Source organism: Vidua macroura, chromosome 6 (assembly GCF_024509145.1).
Source record: "Vidua macroura isolate BioBank_ID:100142 chromosome 6, ASM2450914v1, whole genome shotgun sequence".
NCBI classification, from domain to species: Eukaryota; Metazoa; Chordata; class Aves; order Passeriformes; family Viduidae; genus Vidua; species Vidua macroura.
The window spans coordinates 37,071,485-37,091,131 of NC_071576.1; the positions used below are offsets into that span (position 1 = coordinate 37,071,485).

General features: G+C 41.7%; 1 protein-coding gene across 2 annotated transcripts; it reads right to left on the minus strand.

Moving 5' to 3' along the window:
- Positions 1-10,323: 10,323 nt before the first annotated feature.
- On the minus strand, positions 10,324-19,161 carry LOC128808704 (acyl-coenzyme A thioesterase 1-like). Of its 2 annotated transcripts, XM_053980143.1 has the most exons (4): positions 18,654-19,161; positions 17,121-17,323; positions 16,217-16,669; positions 10,324-10,461 (listed from the first exon to the last, which is right to left on the minus strand). In XM_053980143.1, exons 1-4 carry the CDS (start codon positions 19,105-19,107, stop codon positions 10,405-10,407), a joined length of 1,167 nt encoding a protein of 388 aa, XP_053836118.1. In that variant the 5' UTR covers positions 19,108-19,161; the 3' UTR covers positions 10,324-10,404. The 2 variants fall into 2 exon arrangements, with proteins under 2 accessions (XP_053836118.1, XP_053836117.1); XM_053980142.1 differs by lacking the exon at positions 10,324-10,461 and having other exon boundaries at positions 13,957-16,669.
- Positions 19,162-19,647: the final 486 nt, after the last annotated feature.

Below are 19,647 nucleotides of genomic sequence, written 5' to 3' on the forward strand. Positions count from 1 at the left end.
TTTTTTAAATACAAAAACTCTAGACATCAACCAAGCTATATGAACAATTTAAAATAGAATAACCAGAGTTTGACTTAGTCATTAGAGTTATTATGAGCCATGCAAGCTTATTTAAAACAATTAAGAGCCCTGTGACTCACTTCTGGTGAATTATAACTTCTGACAGCAGAAGAAATCTTCAGGGGTTCTACAGAGGATTTGAATACAAAAACTCCTTCTGCATTGACGCTTATTCCTGTAGAAAATACTTCTGATGAGAAAAAACTTCTCGCTTAGGTATGTTTCTCTTCTTCCACTCAACTTGTACTATTTCAGTGACAAAAAGAAGTAAAAATTTTCCTAATACAGCAACTGGGAATTTGCCTTGCTGAAAGCACTCTCAGCTTAATTCCAGTGGTATGAAAGCAGCTTTCTGCCACCTGCTCCCCTTAAGCCAGCAGAGAAGGCAGATAAGTGTAAGCAGAGAGCCTGGCACTTGAAACACACTGAGCATCTCAGCAGGTCTCAGGAAAGCTGCTCTAATCTGTGCCAAAGCAGAGTCATCCACAGAGCCTGATATTATCTCTGAATGTCTCTGTGTATGCATATTAGGTCAGGGTTAATTCCTCTGTTTCAGCAGCACATAAAACATGACACTTGCATAACACTGCAATTTTAAATGCTTTTGGTCTAGTAGAAAAAATATTTTTGCAGGCACAAATCTTATTTAACCTCTTAACTTATATAATACCTTGGGAATTCTGAAACTCTGAAGATTTTTCCAAAGTGCTTCTTGAAACCTGAGAACCTAGAATAGAAAATCATCCTAAAGCCAAGAGAAATGTATAGCCTTCAGCATCTCAAGGAACTAGGGTGCTTTTAACTGTAGGCCTCCCACATTCATGGTCTATGTGGCAGGTAAGACGTGATATGGCCAACAAATGAAAAAAAATTTGTGTAGGTCAAGAAAAGCATTGAGTCTGTTCAGAGCAGAACATTAGATTAAGCTACCTACACTGCCTCATTTGGCAGAGGATTCCAGACCTATGTGCCAAAGGCCCAAAATTAGATTTCCTGGCCGTAGCCAGGAAGAGTCTGAGCTGGGGGAGATGCACTCACTCAGAGATTCTAACATCCAGGGGCAGAGATCTGATGGCAGACTAGATTTTAGATGATCACCGCTCCCATAAACAGCTCCAGGAAGCTCACCCACAGCCTGCCAACGCAGCAGAGCACAAACCACTGCTGGTGCCCTCCCTGCAACACGCACAATTTGTACTCTGCAACCCTTCCCCACGCAATAGACACATTGCAAAGTGGCAGAGACCCTTGCTTTGTATGATTCAAATCCACTAATTGTTGCTCTTCCCTACTGTGTAGTTACACACATACTGAATGCATTTGTCATCCAAGTACTAGCAAGCAAAGTGTGAACCACAAAAAGGTAAAATGTCCTGCACCAGTGCTGGGAACTGGAATGTTCATCCCACAGAGGAAATCATGTTGGCACACCTCCCTAAAAAGATTTCACTCCCATATATAAGAAAGATTTTGAAACATTTCTGGGTTTGTGCCTCAGCTGACATGCCAGGATCCGGCCCACACAGCTGTTTTGGCTCAGCGGCCCCCTGGGCATTCTGGGAGCTTCACAGCTAAGAGATCTAGGAAGCTGGAAGCAAAGGAATTGACAAACAGCCTAAGAACATCTAATGGGCATCTCATTCACCTGCTGACCAGCCTGGGGGGCAGCCCCTGGTAAGTGGGAGAAGCCAGCAATGTCCTGTCATCACAGAATGATGGGTAGCCAGAGGAACAGGCCAGGTGGGTCAGCAAGGCGTAGGAAAGCACAACCGCTTTCCAAGCAGGTTTCCGTGAAGCAGGAGAACCAGCCAACCCAGCAGTACAGAACCCAATCAACATTTTTAACCAGAGAACTGTTGCATCAGAAAATGTATGATCAGCTCTGTTCATCAGACACCGCTTCCTCACGTATGCTACATCTGGGAATGGGAAGTACCTGACTGTTGATAACACACTGCATATTTCCTCCTCCTCCTCCTCAGGCCTGATACACAAACAGCTGACAACATGGACAGATATGTGGAGCATGGAATGCCTTGTGCAACGACTTGCTTACAGTAAAAAGAGGAGAGAGGAAATAAGACCTAAAATGGTCTTGTACCCCCTGCTCTTTGACCCTATCATAAATCGCTCTTTGACCCTATCATAAATCCTTTGTACATCTTAGGTAAATTAGTGAGAAATTTGTTGTGTGAAATGGAAGTAGCAGCAGCCAGTTCACCTGAGATCACAGAAACTGCTGCAAGTCAGAGGAAAGACAAATAAATATTGTAAAGAAAAAAAAATATTCTGTTGTTGTAGAATACACCTTCCATTTATGAACACAAACATTGTCTACCAAAAAAATGAGTGTATTCCCCATCAAGTGTCTATATTTTGGGAGGCATCCAAAGGTCTAGAGAGCACCAAAAGGTCCACTAGTCATGGTATAGATCAGAAATGTGTCCCACCCTCTGAATTAATACTGTAAGATGCTTCTTGTTCCACATTGTTTAACCTTATGTGGTTCTGAATCAAATTAAATGAATGGTTGCATTACATTATTACAGATGCAGCTAAATGCTCTTCACTTGTCCCAAGCAAAACATCCTTCAGCTCTGGAGGGAATAACCTGGGAGTCAAAAAGCTAATTAATGGTTTCACATAGCACCAGGGACAGTCTGTAAGAAGCAGTGAGCAGGGCAGCTTAATTTTCATTCAATATACTCATGTAACTAGGAAGCCTGTATTAATAACTCCAACAGAAGATACTATGGTCTCCATTGCAAAACTAAGAAACAAAGATACTGTAAAGCAATTTGATGCTTTCCTAAATAGGAGTAGATCTTAACAGCTATTAACAGCCCCTTTCATCCCCAACATTTGAAAGAAGAACTGTACAGGTGAATCCATGCCAATCCATTTCAGACTCTACTGACAGGAATATCTATTTGATATTTTAATTCTAGTTCTGGTCATGATCATTTGAGCTCCGCTTCCTTCCTTCTGATATTGTAGTCATCACCATTATGTGGTCTGTCTGTGTCAGGACGGGGTTCAATGAAAAACATTCTAACAGCAGAGCATCTTGGGTTTTTATTGCTAGCTGTGTAGAGTTCAGCACAAGTAAAACGCTCATTCCTTACACTCTGTCTCCTGTCCCTCACCACTCCAGATTACTGAGGGGAGCTAGTCAAAATTCAGCCAGTCAAAAAACAATCCACACTAAAAGGCTGAAAGTTCAAAGCCATGTCTTTGATGCTGGAAAAGATGTGCCAGAAAGAGTAGGAGACATCTTCCTGATCTGCAGCTACTGGTAATTCACTACTAGGTCTTGTGCTTAGACAATTCCAGATTTTCTGCTATCCATTTAGTAGCTAACATATGCATTTAAAAAGCCAAAAGCTTTGATCTTCTCAGACACTTGCACACATTCCTCTCAGGAACAGTCTAATTGATATTAATAGGATAATTCACAGGTAAAGTGCCACCTCAGATGCACCAATGCTTGATGAACTGGAGCACAACCAAACAGACAAAGCAATATGCACAAAACATTAGCCCATTTTCCCCTCTCTGCTGCCTGTGAAAACCAAATGTATCACATTTTTTCATAGGTTTAATTATCGTTAAACTCCTGTTCCTTCTATTTTTTCATATGTGTTGGTGTTTGTGTTGGTGTTCATGCATTCTATTTAGACTACAGGTCCTTTTTGGAGCAAGGTCTACAGCTTTTCTGAAAACTTCTATCACTTTTAACAAATCACTTCTCTCTTGGCTTTTCGCAGTGCCACAGTGCCACAAATGTCAATAAATTCTATTTCTGATCTTGAAACCTGTGTTAAAGCTAAACTATGTATCTTTCCTCCTACACTTTCCTTTCCCATGGTGACCCCTGACTTTTCTCAGCCTCCACACCACATTTCCCCCCCATGTGATAACTAAATTTAAATCAAAAGTGGATGATTCTCTTTTATGTGTAGCTCAATCAAACATGAGGAACTTGATTCAGCATTACTGGGAAAAAATGAGTACATTGGGTAGGTCCAACTAAATATTCATAGATGCCTTTTGTTTTTAAAATATTTTTCTTCCATATTCAATGTTTTCCTTATATATCAAACTCATTTTAGAAACTTGTCGTTGACCTATATCCACAGACAGTGATGGTCTCTCTGCTTCATAAAAAGCTTCAGATGAAGAGACAAGCTGTTCCTTTTATTTCAATAAGACTTGCTTTTTAATCTAACAGTGTTAGAAACTAACACCGAAACACCCTTGGCACTGATATACAGTGCACCTCTTCCAAAAAATATGGAGTACTAGAGCTTCCCAGATAATACCTTGCACAAGACAAGACAAATGTTTCCTCAGAAGGAGCCTTGGTTGCAGGGCCTCAGGTTCATAAAACCACAAGGGAAGGAAACACCCATCCTTCCCCTGTTTCACAGCTTTCTTCCCTGAGCAAACATTTTGAAGGCAGTTCCTGGAGACAAACTTATTTCTTATTGGTATTCCTATAGCAGAGGCACCAACACTTCATTTGCATCTCATCTGTGTCAGAGGGTTTCAGTCTTTCCTGTTTATAGTTTATATACCATCATGGCAGCAGTGCCATTAGGATAATTATAGTTATGTTCGGGATTCACCTGCACACTACCAGGAGACGCTTTGTGTCTTAGATAATGAGGTCAGCAATTTCCAAGATTTGCAGAACAAGGACAAATTGTTTTGGCAATATGCCCAACTTACTCCCAAGCTTGACCTACCACCTTCCCCTACAGGAGACCCCATCTGCTCTTCTGCATTACTTTCCATACCTTTTGCTTTAGGCTCTTCCTCCAGGATGAATCATAGCATGTTTTATCCTCTTCAGAAGCTCCCATACTGAAGGCCACCACCAGCACAGAGGCCAATGGCAAATTCTTCCAGTTAAGATAATCACAGAAGCAAGGGTGAGGGGGAAATAGAAGAAATCATAGGCCAAAATCATATTTGAGTAAGTTTTTCTGAATAACCATCGGTGGAACGTACTTCTTAACTGGCTTTGCATTGCAAGTAGCAAGAGGAAAAAAAATAATCTGCTATTCCCAAATGTACACACAAATGGACTCACAAATGGTCTTCCAAACCCACCCATTGCACTGTTGCTGCCTCTGCAAAGGACAGGACATCTCAGCTCCACTGTAGCTTGCGAGATCTGACAGTCCAGGTTTTATTTAGCATTTAATCTCAGATCACATTCAAGGCCAGACTAACACACCTAATTCCTCAATTCATACCATTGCACTGGAATTCATACTGAGGCACCCAAATTTTCAGAGCACCATGCTTTATAGACCTAATAATTCTAAATATGACTTGACTGTGCGCTTGAATTGAAGATATGTCCCTCAGAACAGACATATTACAAGTGAATTCCTGGTCCAAACAGAATTGGTAGTAAAACACTAAGAAATACACATCTTAAACCAGTGCTATCGCTCTCAGCAGCTCTGCAGAGAGTAAGCTCTATACAAAGCAGAGCAGCTGGCTTAGGGAAAGCATTGCAACTACCTAATGTGCTAACCAGCAAAACAAAGCACCACGCACCCTCCGTGGGTGTTAAACCAGTGCCAGACATGTATGCTTCCTATAAAACAATAATCCACCCTATGTGGTCTTATTGGGATGTTAACACAGGGCCTGCTACCCCAGGCTCACTTGTCACTCACAGAAGAAATAATGCACCTCAACACTTAGCACTGCATGAGATTTTGCAGCCTTTTGACACACCCTGAGCCAGATATAATCTCCTTGGCTAAGGCTTGTACTGTATCTGTACACAACTGTTTGTCTCACTGTTGCTATAGCTGTACATTATGAAACCCCTTAAATACGCAATACATCAGTTTTTGACACAGCTCTCTTGAGCAGCTGTGTTGTGCAATGCATTCTTCGGAGCTAGCAGGGATTAAACAGCATTTTGTGGGTCCCAGGAGATGCATTTTATATTGCTCTGAGCACTGTAAGGCCAAGTTTGCTCTATTCAGCAGAGCCAAAGGCTGTTGCAAATTCAGATACACAAAGACAGAAGGAGAAAAGAAGAACTATGACTGAAATTTAGGACGAGTTCAGCACAGATGAATTTTTAAGTTTCTAACTTGCAACAGTTTAAGATAAAGCTTTCTATACAAGCATGTTCCAAAATGCAGACATTTGGAGAAAAAGTGCTTCTGGGCTAAAAATTTTCTGACTTATTCCAAGAAGGTGAGAAAGATGTTTTGTGTAAAATATCTTCCTAAAACTCTCCTACTGTGAAGCTTTTGTGACCTTGTCACTTTTTCTGAAGTGTCTCCTTAGATAATACCACATGGTTGGGATACTTTGAAAACTTGGAATTGCTAGGCTTTATTGCCAGATGGTTTGGTGCCTTGAAACACAGTGACACCACGTGGCCAATCGCTTAGGATGGAAACAACATGCTGATGGAAAGGGCAATGTACAATTTTCTCATTTTTCTTTGGCTTTATTGAATTTGTCTTAGGCATGCTTGAAACTATATTAATTACTGAGAGCAAACTAAGTTAGAATCTTCATCTGGACAGGTAAACAAAGCCAATGACTATTTTGGATTTCAGCACATGTTCAAAAGTCTCAAGTTAACAAAATTGTCCAGTAAAACCTACCTGTAAGTTTAGCAAGTAAATACCCATAAGAACAGTTTGCACATATGTCAAAACATCATATTCACTTGGCAGATGCAAGAAACTTGTAGGACTATGATTCAACATTCTCCAAAAAGTGCATCTGAAAGTTGCACTTAAATATCTATGGTTTAATTCTGCAGTAGTATCACAAAAAAAAATGCAATTAATTTTGAAAATGGCTTGGTTTTCTTCCAAATAGATGTAGTTACCCCCACTTATTTTACAGATATTTCTGCACTAAGTATTTAAAGTCACAAGTGGGAATATTGCTGCTAGGAATGTTCTCAGTAGGTTTGTTATCACTCTGCATTATATAATATGGTGAGTGATGTGATGAATCATCTCTCCCTAGCACAGTCCTTTCTTCCAAATGAGGTGCTGCACACTGGAAAGGTTCAGCTCATGACAAATGGTAAGAATGGGCAGATCTCTTTGAAAGACAGAGACACACACAGGCAGGCAAATAGATGAAAACTGAATACAGAATACCCCTCAAAAGAAAGAGAATAATATATTAATTAGCTCTTCACAGGGAATATATTCACTCAGCAGTACTATAAAAATATTCATGTCCATTAAAAAATGTGTATTTTGAGGTAGCGTTCAAAACACCTTGCTCTCAAGAGCAGAAAGGAAGTGAAAATACAAAAGTATGACTCCCAGTTGCACAGGCTTTGCAAAGTCAGTGTGCCATCAATGTTGCCTTTTTTGCTGATTAGTTAGATAACATGCTGGCTTCATTTTTTCTATTCCATATTGAACTCCTGGTGAGCAATTTATGTCAATACTATCACAGTGCATATGAATGTAAATGAAACAGGTTAGTTTGAAAGGTGATCTAACAGGCTTTTCACCTACATATATAATAGTTTCACCTATATACATAGCAGTTAGAGCCTAGGAAGCACCACCTAATTAGATACAGGACTTTCTGACTGTTCAAAACAGGAATTTGAGTTGAGGAGGATTACTGACCTGACCCTTCAAATTTTGTCACCCTGACTAGTGAGATGATGCTGCCATCTGGTGACCTGTAAATCTTAGCTACAAGTGACAGAATTTTTCCCCTAGACTGGGAGGACAGTGTACATGATCTCCCTGGTACAGAGGTGCAGTAATGATGCTTTAAGCAGCCGAGCCCTCTTTTATATTCAGACTCACATTGGCTCTCCTTAGCTTTCTTATCTGTCTCTCATGGGCTGCACCCTCAATGTCAACATGGTTGCTAAAGGAAGTGCTGTCCATGGACAGGCCAGAGTGGAGAGTAGAGGCAGCCCTGCAGAGGGGATGAAGCCCACAGTTTAAAGGACTAGAGGTTTGTAATAAAAGCTAAAGAACATCCCCCTGCTGCCAAGAGAATCATATGTGCTGGAAAGCAAAACACACACTTAGCCAGCAGTTGAAAATTACAGTTTACACTGAAAAAAAGAAAAAAAAGACATATTCTTTACAGCTGGGGAGCATTATTATAAATTAATACATAGTTTTGTATATTAAGGATAAAATTTTCCTCTCGCATAAAGTTTGTATATTTATGGTAACATTTTTCTTGCTTGAAAAAAAACCAGTGTTATGATTCACTGAATTCTGAATCTAAATAGCTCTGATTGTCTCACATGGAATCTCACACTGGAGAACTGGGGAGTGAACCAAGGAGAAACCATCCTTACCATCCAAAAAGACTCATCTGCTCCCAGAAGAACTGTATTTCACACACTAAGTAACATTCTATCTAGAATATCCTTGACTCTGGGATCTGTACATATGGTGACCCTCAGAAAAATCACTGGTTTTCAGGTGTAGCAGGAGGCTCTGTCCTCCAGGTACACCACTTCATGAGGAGAATTCTGCACTATTCTACAGACAGAATAGCAGGAAAGCAGCTGAGATATGCACAGGCACTGCTCAAGTCATGACCATATGTACACTGATGTACTCTGAACAGCCTGCTCAGGGGTCACAAAAGAAACACGTTTTACTACGTGAGTGCTACATGAAATGACCCTGTTGCCAAACTTGGCTAAGAGCTGGAAAAGCTGCAGAGTATACACAGGATTTATGAGACTAACCTCTGGATTCCCTCCAGAGCCCAGGAAATTGCATTCCTTTGGTATATGGACTGATGTTCATTGATAGTGCAAAATTATGTTCTTCTGCAGGGAGAAGAAAAGCAAAGCAAAAACACTGGAAAGCCAAATAGCCTTATGTGGAGAACTGAGAGGAATGAAGAAGGATAAAACAGTCTTAAAAACTTCTACTCTCCTCTCAACCCAGCTGAAGGGAGAATCTGCACATGCAAAGTGGGAGCAAATTACTTAAAAAGTCAAAGCTATCTTTCTTAAATGTGTAATTTGAAAGGTAGAGTGGTATTACCTGTCTCAGCCCATCATCATCCTCTGTGTGGTGTCTGTTATAAGGCTACTAAGGCAAACAGAAATGATAAAAATACCAGAAAGCAAATGGAACAAGCAACAAATGAAGGAGAGAAAGACAGCTGTGGACTGAGTATGACTGAACTCTCACTGTGTGGTGACTATTAGGCACCAGCATTCTCTCAGGCTTTGTAAGGAGATGAATGGGTTTAGCTTTTTCCAAGCAGTTCTTTTGCTAGTGGACAGTGATTTTTAGGCTATACAAAACATACCTTAGTAGCCAGAGACAACTGGGGGGAAAAAAAAGAGAGAAAAGTTATTTTTATATCTGGTCTTCCTCCCTCCTCTTTTGGGCACAGTATTCCAGATGAATCAAGGGAGAGGCAGACAAGGCACAGCTTAAGCCATACATCCTAAGGAAGCTGAATACCAAATTTACTAACTTTGCTTTATATTATGTGAAAGGTAACTCTTGGTAAAATAAAGCTCTCATCTCATGAACAAAACAACAAGATTTCAAAACCTATTGGTCTAATGTGGGATAAAATTGAAGCCCTTTTCCTGAACCTGTCATAAGCACTAATGTACCAATAAACAACAACCTGCTGATCAGAACACAAATCTGGGAAATGGGAGAACCTTCTCAGGCAAAGCCAAGGCATGAGTTTCAGCCTTCTAAACCCCATGGAGAGCCCCTGCTTTTAGGTTAATAGTTATTTCAAGGAGACTTTTACCACCAATCCTTAAGAGGATAAAAGTTACACAACTAAATGCTAATCTTCTCCCCAGTGGGAGAAAACCTATTTTTAAAAATATCTTTCTTACCTCAGAACTCTCTAGGAATCAGAGAACAAAAAACTACATTATTTGCAGGTCTGATGAGTGACCGGAAAATCGGAATGGAATCAACAAGAGATAAAATAAATAAAATTTGTTCCTTGGTTTCTACATTGACCTCAAAGTGAGTGAACTTGAGAAAATTTCTATAACCCGTCACTAGAGCTTCAGTAGTGGAAAGCATTTATTACCTCTTCATAAAAGCATGTGTTCTCAATGTTCCAAGACAATAAATGTACTAATAATAACTGATTGCAAAACCTCTTAGTTCAGAAAGCAAACAAAACACAGGTTTCAGTGACTTATTTATAAGGAGATCCTGTGTCCTGTGTTAGGATTCACCCTGTGGCTCAGTAATGGGCACTATGCTGAGCCCTGGAATCCTGGAGCAGGCAGGGCTCACGTATGCTCACCGCTGGCACTGCACAGTGAAACCATCTGGTATGTGGATCTGAGCCATGGCGCTTTCACTTGCACATGTCTGTCGTCTGCCAGAAGGAGATTTCTGCTGGAGAACCCACATTCTACAGAAAGAAAAAAAAAAAAAAAAATTACAAACCAGATCTTTTTAATCATATAATATCGCTACTTGGAAGTGACCCATAATCTTTTGGTCTTCCTTTGTTTTTCACTCCCTCACCTCCTTTCCAAAAGATATTTATATATGCCCACACATTCACATACTTCTCTTGATGAGGGGGAGAAATTTAACAATTGATACTCCTTGAATGCACACTTTATCTTTCTTTTCTTTGTATTCATAATTTATGTACAATTTATACCTCTATTTTGGTTAATTTTTGATTTGTCTAGCTGGGTTACAATTTTGATTTTGGGTGCCCTGGAATTGGAATGGCCTGGTTCATGGTCAGTGGGACAGAAGAAAAACTGTTAAAGATAGAGAAAAAAAAGAAAGCAGACATTATATCCTCAGGTGAGAGAAGACAGCCATAGAAAGAACAAGATTCCCTAAAAGGCTTGAAAGAGCAGAATTGCCCCTGCACATTGCTGATCCAAATGGAGCCTAGGAGGTCTTAGCTTTACAGGGAGTGGTATCAGACTGCCATGGAAGCAGTTAGTGCTGAGCTGTTTAGAGATTCGATATTTCCACCAAAAAGTACAGACCACTGACCTCCTTTTCTTCCACTACAACACTAGTGATATCCTTAGGTATCAAAGTAGTTTTCCTGCTTCAAGATGACATATCTCTGATCTGAAATAACCCAGAGATGGGAGAATAGCTGAAGTCAGAGCACTGTGCAGCCAAAAATAATCCAGTTTGAGTTAGTGCTAGATGTTTGAGGATGTCAGAGTGACACTGTCCAGGGACAGGCTCATTGAGATGGCACAGGATTATTGATTCAAAACTACCTTGCTGAATTCACAGCATATTAAAAAGATAGCAGGGCATTTGAACTTCCTCTTCTAGATGAAAGCAGAGCTATGCACATGCTCTTTCCCTATGCAGAACATTTCCTGTGAACCATCTATCCAGCTCATCTCTTATCTGACATCCATATTTCACAATTTTCCCTCTACTGTCAAATACCTCACTCCTCCAGGACCAGATCCACTGTAAACAGGGGCAGCACACAATGCTACCAAGCACTCACTTCACTGGACACAGAAATGGATCCACGATTTACAATCAGCTGGACTAGTTGTTACAGACATAACTAAAAACTGTACTAGTTTCTTATTTATCTTGGCACAGTATGGCTCACCCCTGCTTCTCTTGCTAACCCCACACATGTTCCTGTCGTTTCCTTCTTTGATCCAGCAGACCATTTTAATCTTATTTTTGTTCTGTTTTGTTTTCCACAGGATTACCTCTTAGATCACTAACCAGAAAAAGACATGACTGTCCCTTTCTGCAGCAAGGTACTCTTAAAATATTTTTAAAAATATAACCACACTTTTTACTGATTTTAATGTAAACATAAATTCCAAGTCTAAATGCAAAATGTTGAAAGTTCAGCAGCTTAAGTAATTGAAAAGACACAATCCCAAATAAATACAATGTAACTCATTTACTTATTTTTCTCTAAGTGGTATCCAGAGTCAGGGTACAGACATTTTTAAGTTTAATGAAAATTTTGCACAAACAATTTTTTAAGACTCAGCATTTCTAATTTTTGTCCTCAATAATGAAAAATAGCAGGGATATTTTGCAGTAAATGCTGCAAGAAGCATTAGATTATTGGAAATATTAATATTTCTTCTCCCTAAACTTAAACAAAGCATCTCTTTCTCTGTGCTTAATACTACATTTGGCTCAGATTCCATTTCTGAATAACATGTACATAGCATTAAAGAATGCAGAGTAGTGATTTTTTTCTGAAATGAAAGAATTATACATTTTTTAGCAAAATACTAATATAGACAAATTTTTTACTATTTGTATGTTGTCAATAAATACTGATCTTATCCCAAAGCTTGATAAAACATAATTATAACAAATACATCTGGTAATGTATTAAAGAACTGACTAAGCTCTGAATTAAAAAAAAAATAAATCTTTAGACTTTCAAACACACACAGGGAACAGAAACCAGAAATGGAGAAAAGTGACTCCTAAATTACACCACACAGCATATATTCTCATCTTTCACTTCATTCCTGTTCTGTGGCCATGAAACAACCTTGCTTGCAGAAGCCACCCAGAGACACTGCTTCACCTAAAGAAGCTCCTAGGCTTAGAGGACATTTGCATTGAAATCTCTTTGCTCAGCATAATCCTTACTAAAATTCCACTGAAGCCTCAAATACCCACTACTTCTGCAGAGACAGCCACTTTCTCAAAGATGTTTCACTTCCTCTGCACCTGTGGTTCACTTTTTTGCTAATAAAGGCCTTTTGACTACTTTCATTCTGCAGTTTCCTTCGAGTTATACTGTATGTGTATCAAAATGCTTCAGGGTCAGTTTTCAATGCAAAGATGGAAAATTTTAAGAATGCATTGGGCAAATCAGCACTCTCCATTGTTGTCTGATTCCATGGTAGCTAGGGAAATCATCCTGCCCTAAAAAAAGCATTGCAAGACATACTTGTAAACTTATACACAAGATATACTTGTACAAGACACACTTGTAAACTTATAGTAAACTTGTTCATAGCAGCTTACATGTGGGGATATTCTCAGTTCTTAAGAGGCTTGTCACAAGCTTTTCTTATTCTCAAAATAGAAATGTAGTGCAGAGCTAAAGAGTAGGTGACTAAGAATAAAGACGAGATCTTTCAGTTCAAGCTTTGATACTCTATTTTATCTGAAGCACTTTTCAATTAAGCAGATTACAAGAACAGACTTTCCCATTTTATTTCTATTAGATTTATCAGTTGTGCTTGGCAGAGGATCTCTTGCAGCTAAAGGTCTATTATCTTCAATTAAATTATAACTTTCACATTGTTCTTGAATTATGTTGTCTGTTTTCAGCAGGCCTGGAGAGACTATATAAAGCACTCTGACTCGACAGCCTGCAATTAGCAGAATATTGTCTTGAAAAAAAACCTGTGATCTTAGCCCTACTAGTCTAAATCATCTCTTCAGTAGAAGAAACATTAAGTAGTCAAAGTCTCCAGCAAAATGCTGAAGAACATGCCTAAGAACAGGCAGAAGTGTGTTACTGAAATTAAGCCATTTCCAGTTATTTTGTGTTAGTCTGAAATCAGTTTCCAGTTTCTATTTTCTGAAGATAAGCTTCAAATTTGAGTTTAATTTTAAAACTATTCTCAGTACAACTGAGTTGCCTTGAATATTTTCCTGTACATGGCATAGAGCTGCTCGGCTACAGCAGCTTTCAGTCTGTTTTGTCAGATGTCATCCAAGTGATAAATAAAGGGCTTTTAAGTGGGTAGCAAAGCTGTGACTCCAGAGCATCAAAAGAAAGAGGCCCTATATGCTGTTATTATTGATGTCAGTCAGCTCCCTTCATCCTCTATTTTCAACACTGTTTTCCATGAACCTGACTACCAAATGTGACAACATAACTGGATGGAAGCATCACTGACCACACTGTTGATTACTGATGGAAAGCATTTTTATTTGTAACAGTAGTTTCCTATAGATAATGTATTTTCTTGGAAGGTCACAATTTTGTAATTCAAAGTATAGGTCTGTAAACTGCCCATTGAAGGCTGGGAAAGCTTGGTTTCCCCTCAGAGGGGATTAAAATAGATGTGAGTTATCCCACAGGCTGGAAAACAACACACTGTTTTGTAAAAATCTCACAGTGTTCAGTAAAAATAAAATAATTACTTATACCACAGAGAAACTCGCAGCCTAAGGCCCTGAGTCTGAGGAAAATGTCGATCAGCAGCCCAGGGTTTTTTGAATGCTTCAATAAAACAGAAAAATGAGGGAAAAGAAAATGTCCCTTACTCAGATGGAACTGCTTAAATGTGTTTGATTTTCCTTGTTGTTGTATGTTACTCTGCTGCCAGGTCCCACCCACTCACTAAACATCTGCAACAACCAGTCCATGCCGGACATAGGCATAGAAGGGACAAACAGAAATCAAGTAAGAGGCAACAGCATAAAACTTGATGGATGACCAGTATGGGTGAGCAGGAGAGAGATGTCCCCACTCTAACTACTCACACCTTCAGCTATGTGGCACCCATCTAGCAGTCTGAGGAATAGGGGGTTCAGGAAAACCAGAAGTACCTGAAGGGACAGTCTGTACTGAATTTATTGGATGAGAGAGTCCCCACCCCACTGATGCCCAAAGTGCTCATTTTGAGTAACCACTGCTCCCTGAAGCAAGAAAACGAAGGGCATGGTTCCTCCCTCAGCAGGATCCAGGCTCCTACAGGGATTTTGTCTCAGCAGGAGCTGGAAACCAGGGACTACACTGTGGCAAGATTTTTCTACCTCAGTGAAATGCAGAGACTTCCAGCTCCTGCTTGCTTCTGTTGTCAGGGTGTGTCTTGACTGCTCCAGGAGGAAGGATTTGCTCCACTGATGCCATTTGATATGTAGCTGCTGTTAGCCACTATTCCACAAAAGCACAAGGTAGATTACAGCCCCCCCTTGGCATGTTTGGACACTGGTAAAGGGTAAGAAAATGCACATTCTTCCCAGAAGGTGAGGTCAGTCCTCTTGAAGAGTGGCATTCCTTAGCTGTCACTGAGGTCACAGCTGTGTGCAATAGTGGCAGGACCACTGAGGCAGCCCACCTCACTGGGTTCCTGGGAACTCAGCAGCAGTGGCTTTACTGTTCTTCCCCCAGAATGGAGGCAAACTAACTTTCACCATATGAGAGCAAGTACTTGGCACATCTGTATCACCCACATGTTAAACACTGCACAAAACCACAGACTCCATCACTTGTCTTCCCAACAGGAGGTGAGGAGTTCTGCTCATGACCTCTTCAATCAGTGAAGTAACAGCTTGTGGCTACACCAGGATTGTTCCTTAATGTATTGGCAGGTGCACAGATGGTTGAAGGTTTCATTCAGATAATCTCAAGCAAACTGTGCACACACAGATACACCGCACATTGCACTCACTGAGTAGTGCAGCAAAAACTTTAACCTAATATGGAACTTACATGGAGTCAGCAGGAGATACAACCAGGGTAACCTGGGTAAGATTCACTTCTGGATTTTGAGGTACCAGAAAAAAGAATGTTATCACGGCACTTCTGATTAAGCCAGAAGAGTGCCTCTTCCATTAGCTGAGATCAGAACTACTGCAACCTTTTTACTAATAAATGGGAGAAAACAATATACCAGGAGGAAAGATGAGTGTACTAATGTGTTGTTCAACAAAAGTGCTGTTTGTATCTACTAAACCATTCAATGGATAACTCCTCCTGTGAGAGTATTTCCTCTTATGAAAGGAGATGGCTGCAGATTGAGGGCAAAGATAGCTCAGCACAAATGTGATTTAGGTGATGGGATGCTGGGTTGTTTTTAGACTACAGCACAGATGGTGCCAATCTACTGTGATGCCGGGGTCAGAGGTCAACTGAAATTCAACTAAAAAAAATGTGAAATTATTTCGGGAATGAAAATAAACAACTATGCAACAGTGGGGTTTAGAGGAAGGCAGTCTGGGAAACTTCTGGTGAGTTTCTATCCAGTGAGTGCTGAAATATCATCCCTGGCCAGCATCTACGACAGCTTCCACTACAGCTTGCTCTTAGGGATGTCTGAGTCCATCAAATGTTGCCAGAAAAAGGTCTGTATCCTGCGCCATGCATCTTCTTGGGCTTTAGCATGCTCTCTCCACTGCCCTCCCCAATGCACCAACATCCCAAGCACCCTGTGGATTGAAACCTTGCACAGAGGCAAGTATGGTGGCTCCAAGAGGTGCCCTGCTCCAGAATAGGAGTAAAACTCCACTTCCCGGCCGTGCTGCTGAAGGCGCTGAACAGCATCCCGGCAATAGAGGTCACTTTTCCAGTTCTTGTCATCCAGTCCAGACAGGAAGAGGAACTTGGCTAAGGACCTCTCCACAGGAATGCGACAATCCCAAGTTGCTGGGTCCATGTGATCATCTAAGACATCTGAAAAATCTACTATTCCAGACTCATCACCAATCTTCATCCTCCCCAAGTCATATGGGTGGACAGGAATAGTGAAGCCATCCCCCTTCAGGGGAACGAAGGAATTAAAACTACTTCCAGATATGCTGACAGCTGCCTTGATGCCAGGTAGAAATGTGGCCATGGAAAGGGCTAGATCACCTCCTTTAGACAAGCCCAAAACACCAATGCCAGTATCCTTCACCTGAAACAGAATTATGAAAACAGTGATATTAACTACTCTTTATTTCCTGAGCTGACATAACCTCTCCAGTTCTGCTTTCTCACTCATCCAACTATGACCACTCATATTTTGCCCCTTTCTTCTCTCTGTTCAGGTTATATTACTCCTTCATCTATCCCTCTGCTGAGCCTCCAAAAGAGTGACTATGAATTCTACAGTGCTACAACTGTAAAGGATACTACTGTTAGAGTGTTTTCTTACTGTCCTGCAAAACTTACTCAGAATCAAAAGCCTGTAATATCTCAGAAACAGTAAAAAAGCCAATGGATTTTTTCCCTTCTAAAATCTTAAGAGATGCAAAACTAGTACAAAATTACTGTTTCCTGCTTAAGCAATTTTATACTTCTAGTCTAGGAACCAATTAGCAAACTGGAAAATAGTTTCAGGAAGAGCACTATAATTTGTCTCTTACCTGCTGCTGCTTCTGCAAAAAGTTCACAGCCTCCTCAAAATAGCTCAGTTCAAGGATCTCTGGCATAGCAGGGATATCTTCAAAGGACATGTAAGCAAGAGCCAGAGTCACAAAGCCCCTGCTAGCCAGGAGACTTGCTCTGTATTCAATAAGACCTCCTCCAGATCCATACAAATCAATAAGTCCAGGAAATGGGCCAGGTCCTGCAATGAAAGGAGGGTGTATACATAACCAAAAGAAAAGTTCCTCTGGGTGTCCTTTTGTGGTGCCTCCTCAGCACACATCAGGACAGTAGATACCAGAAGAAAATCATCCTTTGAAGCTTTCCATGATGAGTATCATTCTCAGGAACACAAAAAATGACTGTAAGGACATGAATTTGCACATTCCTTTTCTCTCTTAGGAACTCATTATAGGAAGTTCACATGTTGGACATCCTTCTCTCATAGTGAATTTCAGCTGGCATTGGCCTACAAGTCCTCAGGCCATTGAGGATCAATGAAGAAAGAGTGTTACTGCAGGAGTGGCTCTTCCTCAGGAACTACGCTAGCAGGTATGCCATGGAGGGAATACTTGGGTTATGAAATACTCACAAATGCCAGAACTGACCTGTGCCAATTCAGGCTTCAGTAAGATCTGAGTAACTATCCCTGAGCTCTTCAGCTCTCCCACAGCAATAGGACCTTCCTTTCCTCATGCTGGTCTGCCCATTCTCATAGCCAGATTTCCCTTACAAGATGTGATGTTGCCGCAGCTGAAAGGGACTGTTTGTTAATTACAGAGAAAGACAGCCATGTTTAAGTGCCATTCAAGGAACAGAAACAGTTCAGGCTTAAAGCAGCTTTGCACAGGATCCATTCTCAGCACTGTCTGTGTACAGAGTTGTAAAATATGGCACCTGTTTAATTAAAGACCATTTGTCTCCTACATCCCTAAGTATTCAATGCAGTCCAGCTGCTCAGACAGGAAGAGACTTCTGTCTTTGGCTTTTCCTTAGCTAAAGAGAACACAGAGACAGGTCCAGAACCTGCAGGAAGACCTGTAGGAGCTGCTGAGGGCATGGTTCTTCAGCCTAGGCTGGCTGCAGCCTGAGTCCAGTGCTCCCACCATGCCTTGTCATTCTTCACCCCATGGCCAGAGCTGTCACACATCACAGCTCTGCCAAGGACCAGGGGCCTCTTTGTCCTGTCAGCTAAACAGAAAAGCTAAGAAATAAACACACTGCTTGACAAAGCTCTCACTGCAGGAGAGGTCAAGACACTCAACTAGAACAACCAGGAGACACCTGGTTACCAGCAGTGTTACCACTGCTGCCCTTCCTGCACCACCATACCCCTGCCTTGGCCCTTGCCCTGCCTGGGCAGCACCTGCTCCTCTTTGCTCTGCCGTGACAATCCAGGTCCCTGCACCAGGCACAGGCTGAGGGAAGTGCTTGCTGAGGCTTTGCTCAGGGTGGCTGAGTGCATTCAGGGACCACGGGGAATAATATGGTGTCAGACATACCTGGAAAACCAGAATGGAATTGAAACTCACCAGGAGGGAGGAAGAGGGTTGCTCTGAGACGACCTTCTCTGACCGAAATCCTCTTCACCCCCTCTCCTAAAAACCATCGTTCATTGGTGCATTTTCCCAGCAAGCGGGTCGTGTCCCCATGGCCCTCATACACTTCCAAGTCCACACAGAAAGGGGTCAGGACGTTCCTCTTTGCCAGCCGCTTATAGGGCGTTTTGGACTGCAGAGCCCAGAGCAGCCCCATCGGCTCCACTCCCAAATAGCTGCCCCCCAGCGCTGGGGAGCGGCTGAGGTCCAGCTCCCCGCTGCTCCCAGCCCTGTAGAGAGCGTGGGATTGGAAAAGCTCCCCGCTCTCGTCCACCAGGCTGGCTCGGAGGGTGACCGCCTGCTGCGGCTGCAGACCGGCCACACGGATCTGCACGGGGTCATCGAACAGGCACCTAGGGGAAGGCAGGACGGACACCCGCGCCGCCATCCCGGCCCGGCTGCACGGAGAGCTGCGGCACCGACCGCCTGGAACTGCGTGAGACACGAGCCTCAGCAACCTGTCCCTTCTCGGGATTAAAATCTCTGCTCAAAGTCCAGGAGGAATCATCGTGAGCACTTCCTTCATTCGGCCGCACGGGTTGCTGGGAGACGTAGTTCAGAGCACGCCTCCCTCCAGACTCTCCGGCTCGGGTGGCACGGTGACACCGGCCACTTGCAGGGGCACAAGCTGTCACTTGTTCTTGGCGAGTGCTTTTACTTTTGATTACAGAGCGAGACTAAATTAGAAACCACAAAGCAGCAAAAAGAGATGTCCAAATTGCCACGCCCCCCAGCTGCAGGAAATCCCAGATTTGGAAGCTTGGGAGCCTTTGACAGGGCACAGTAAACACAGACAAGCTGGAAAGCCTAAGTAGCATGGCATCTTAATCTCGCCACAAAACAAAGCCTGCTCTTGATCCCTCTTTTTTGGACAAGCACCACAAGTTAAAGTGAAACTTTATGCTATAACTATGTTTCTTTTAAAAAG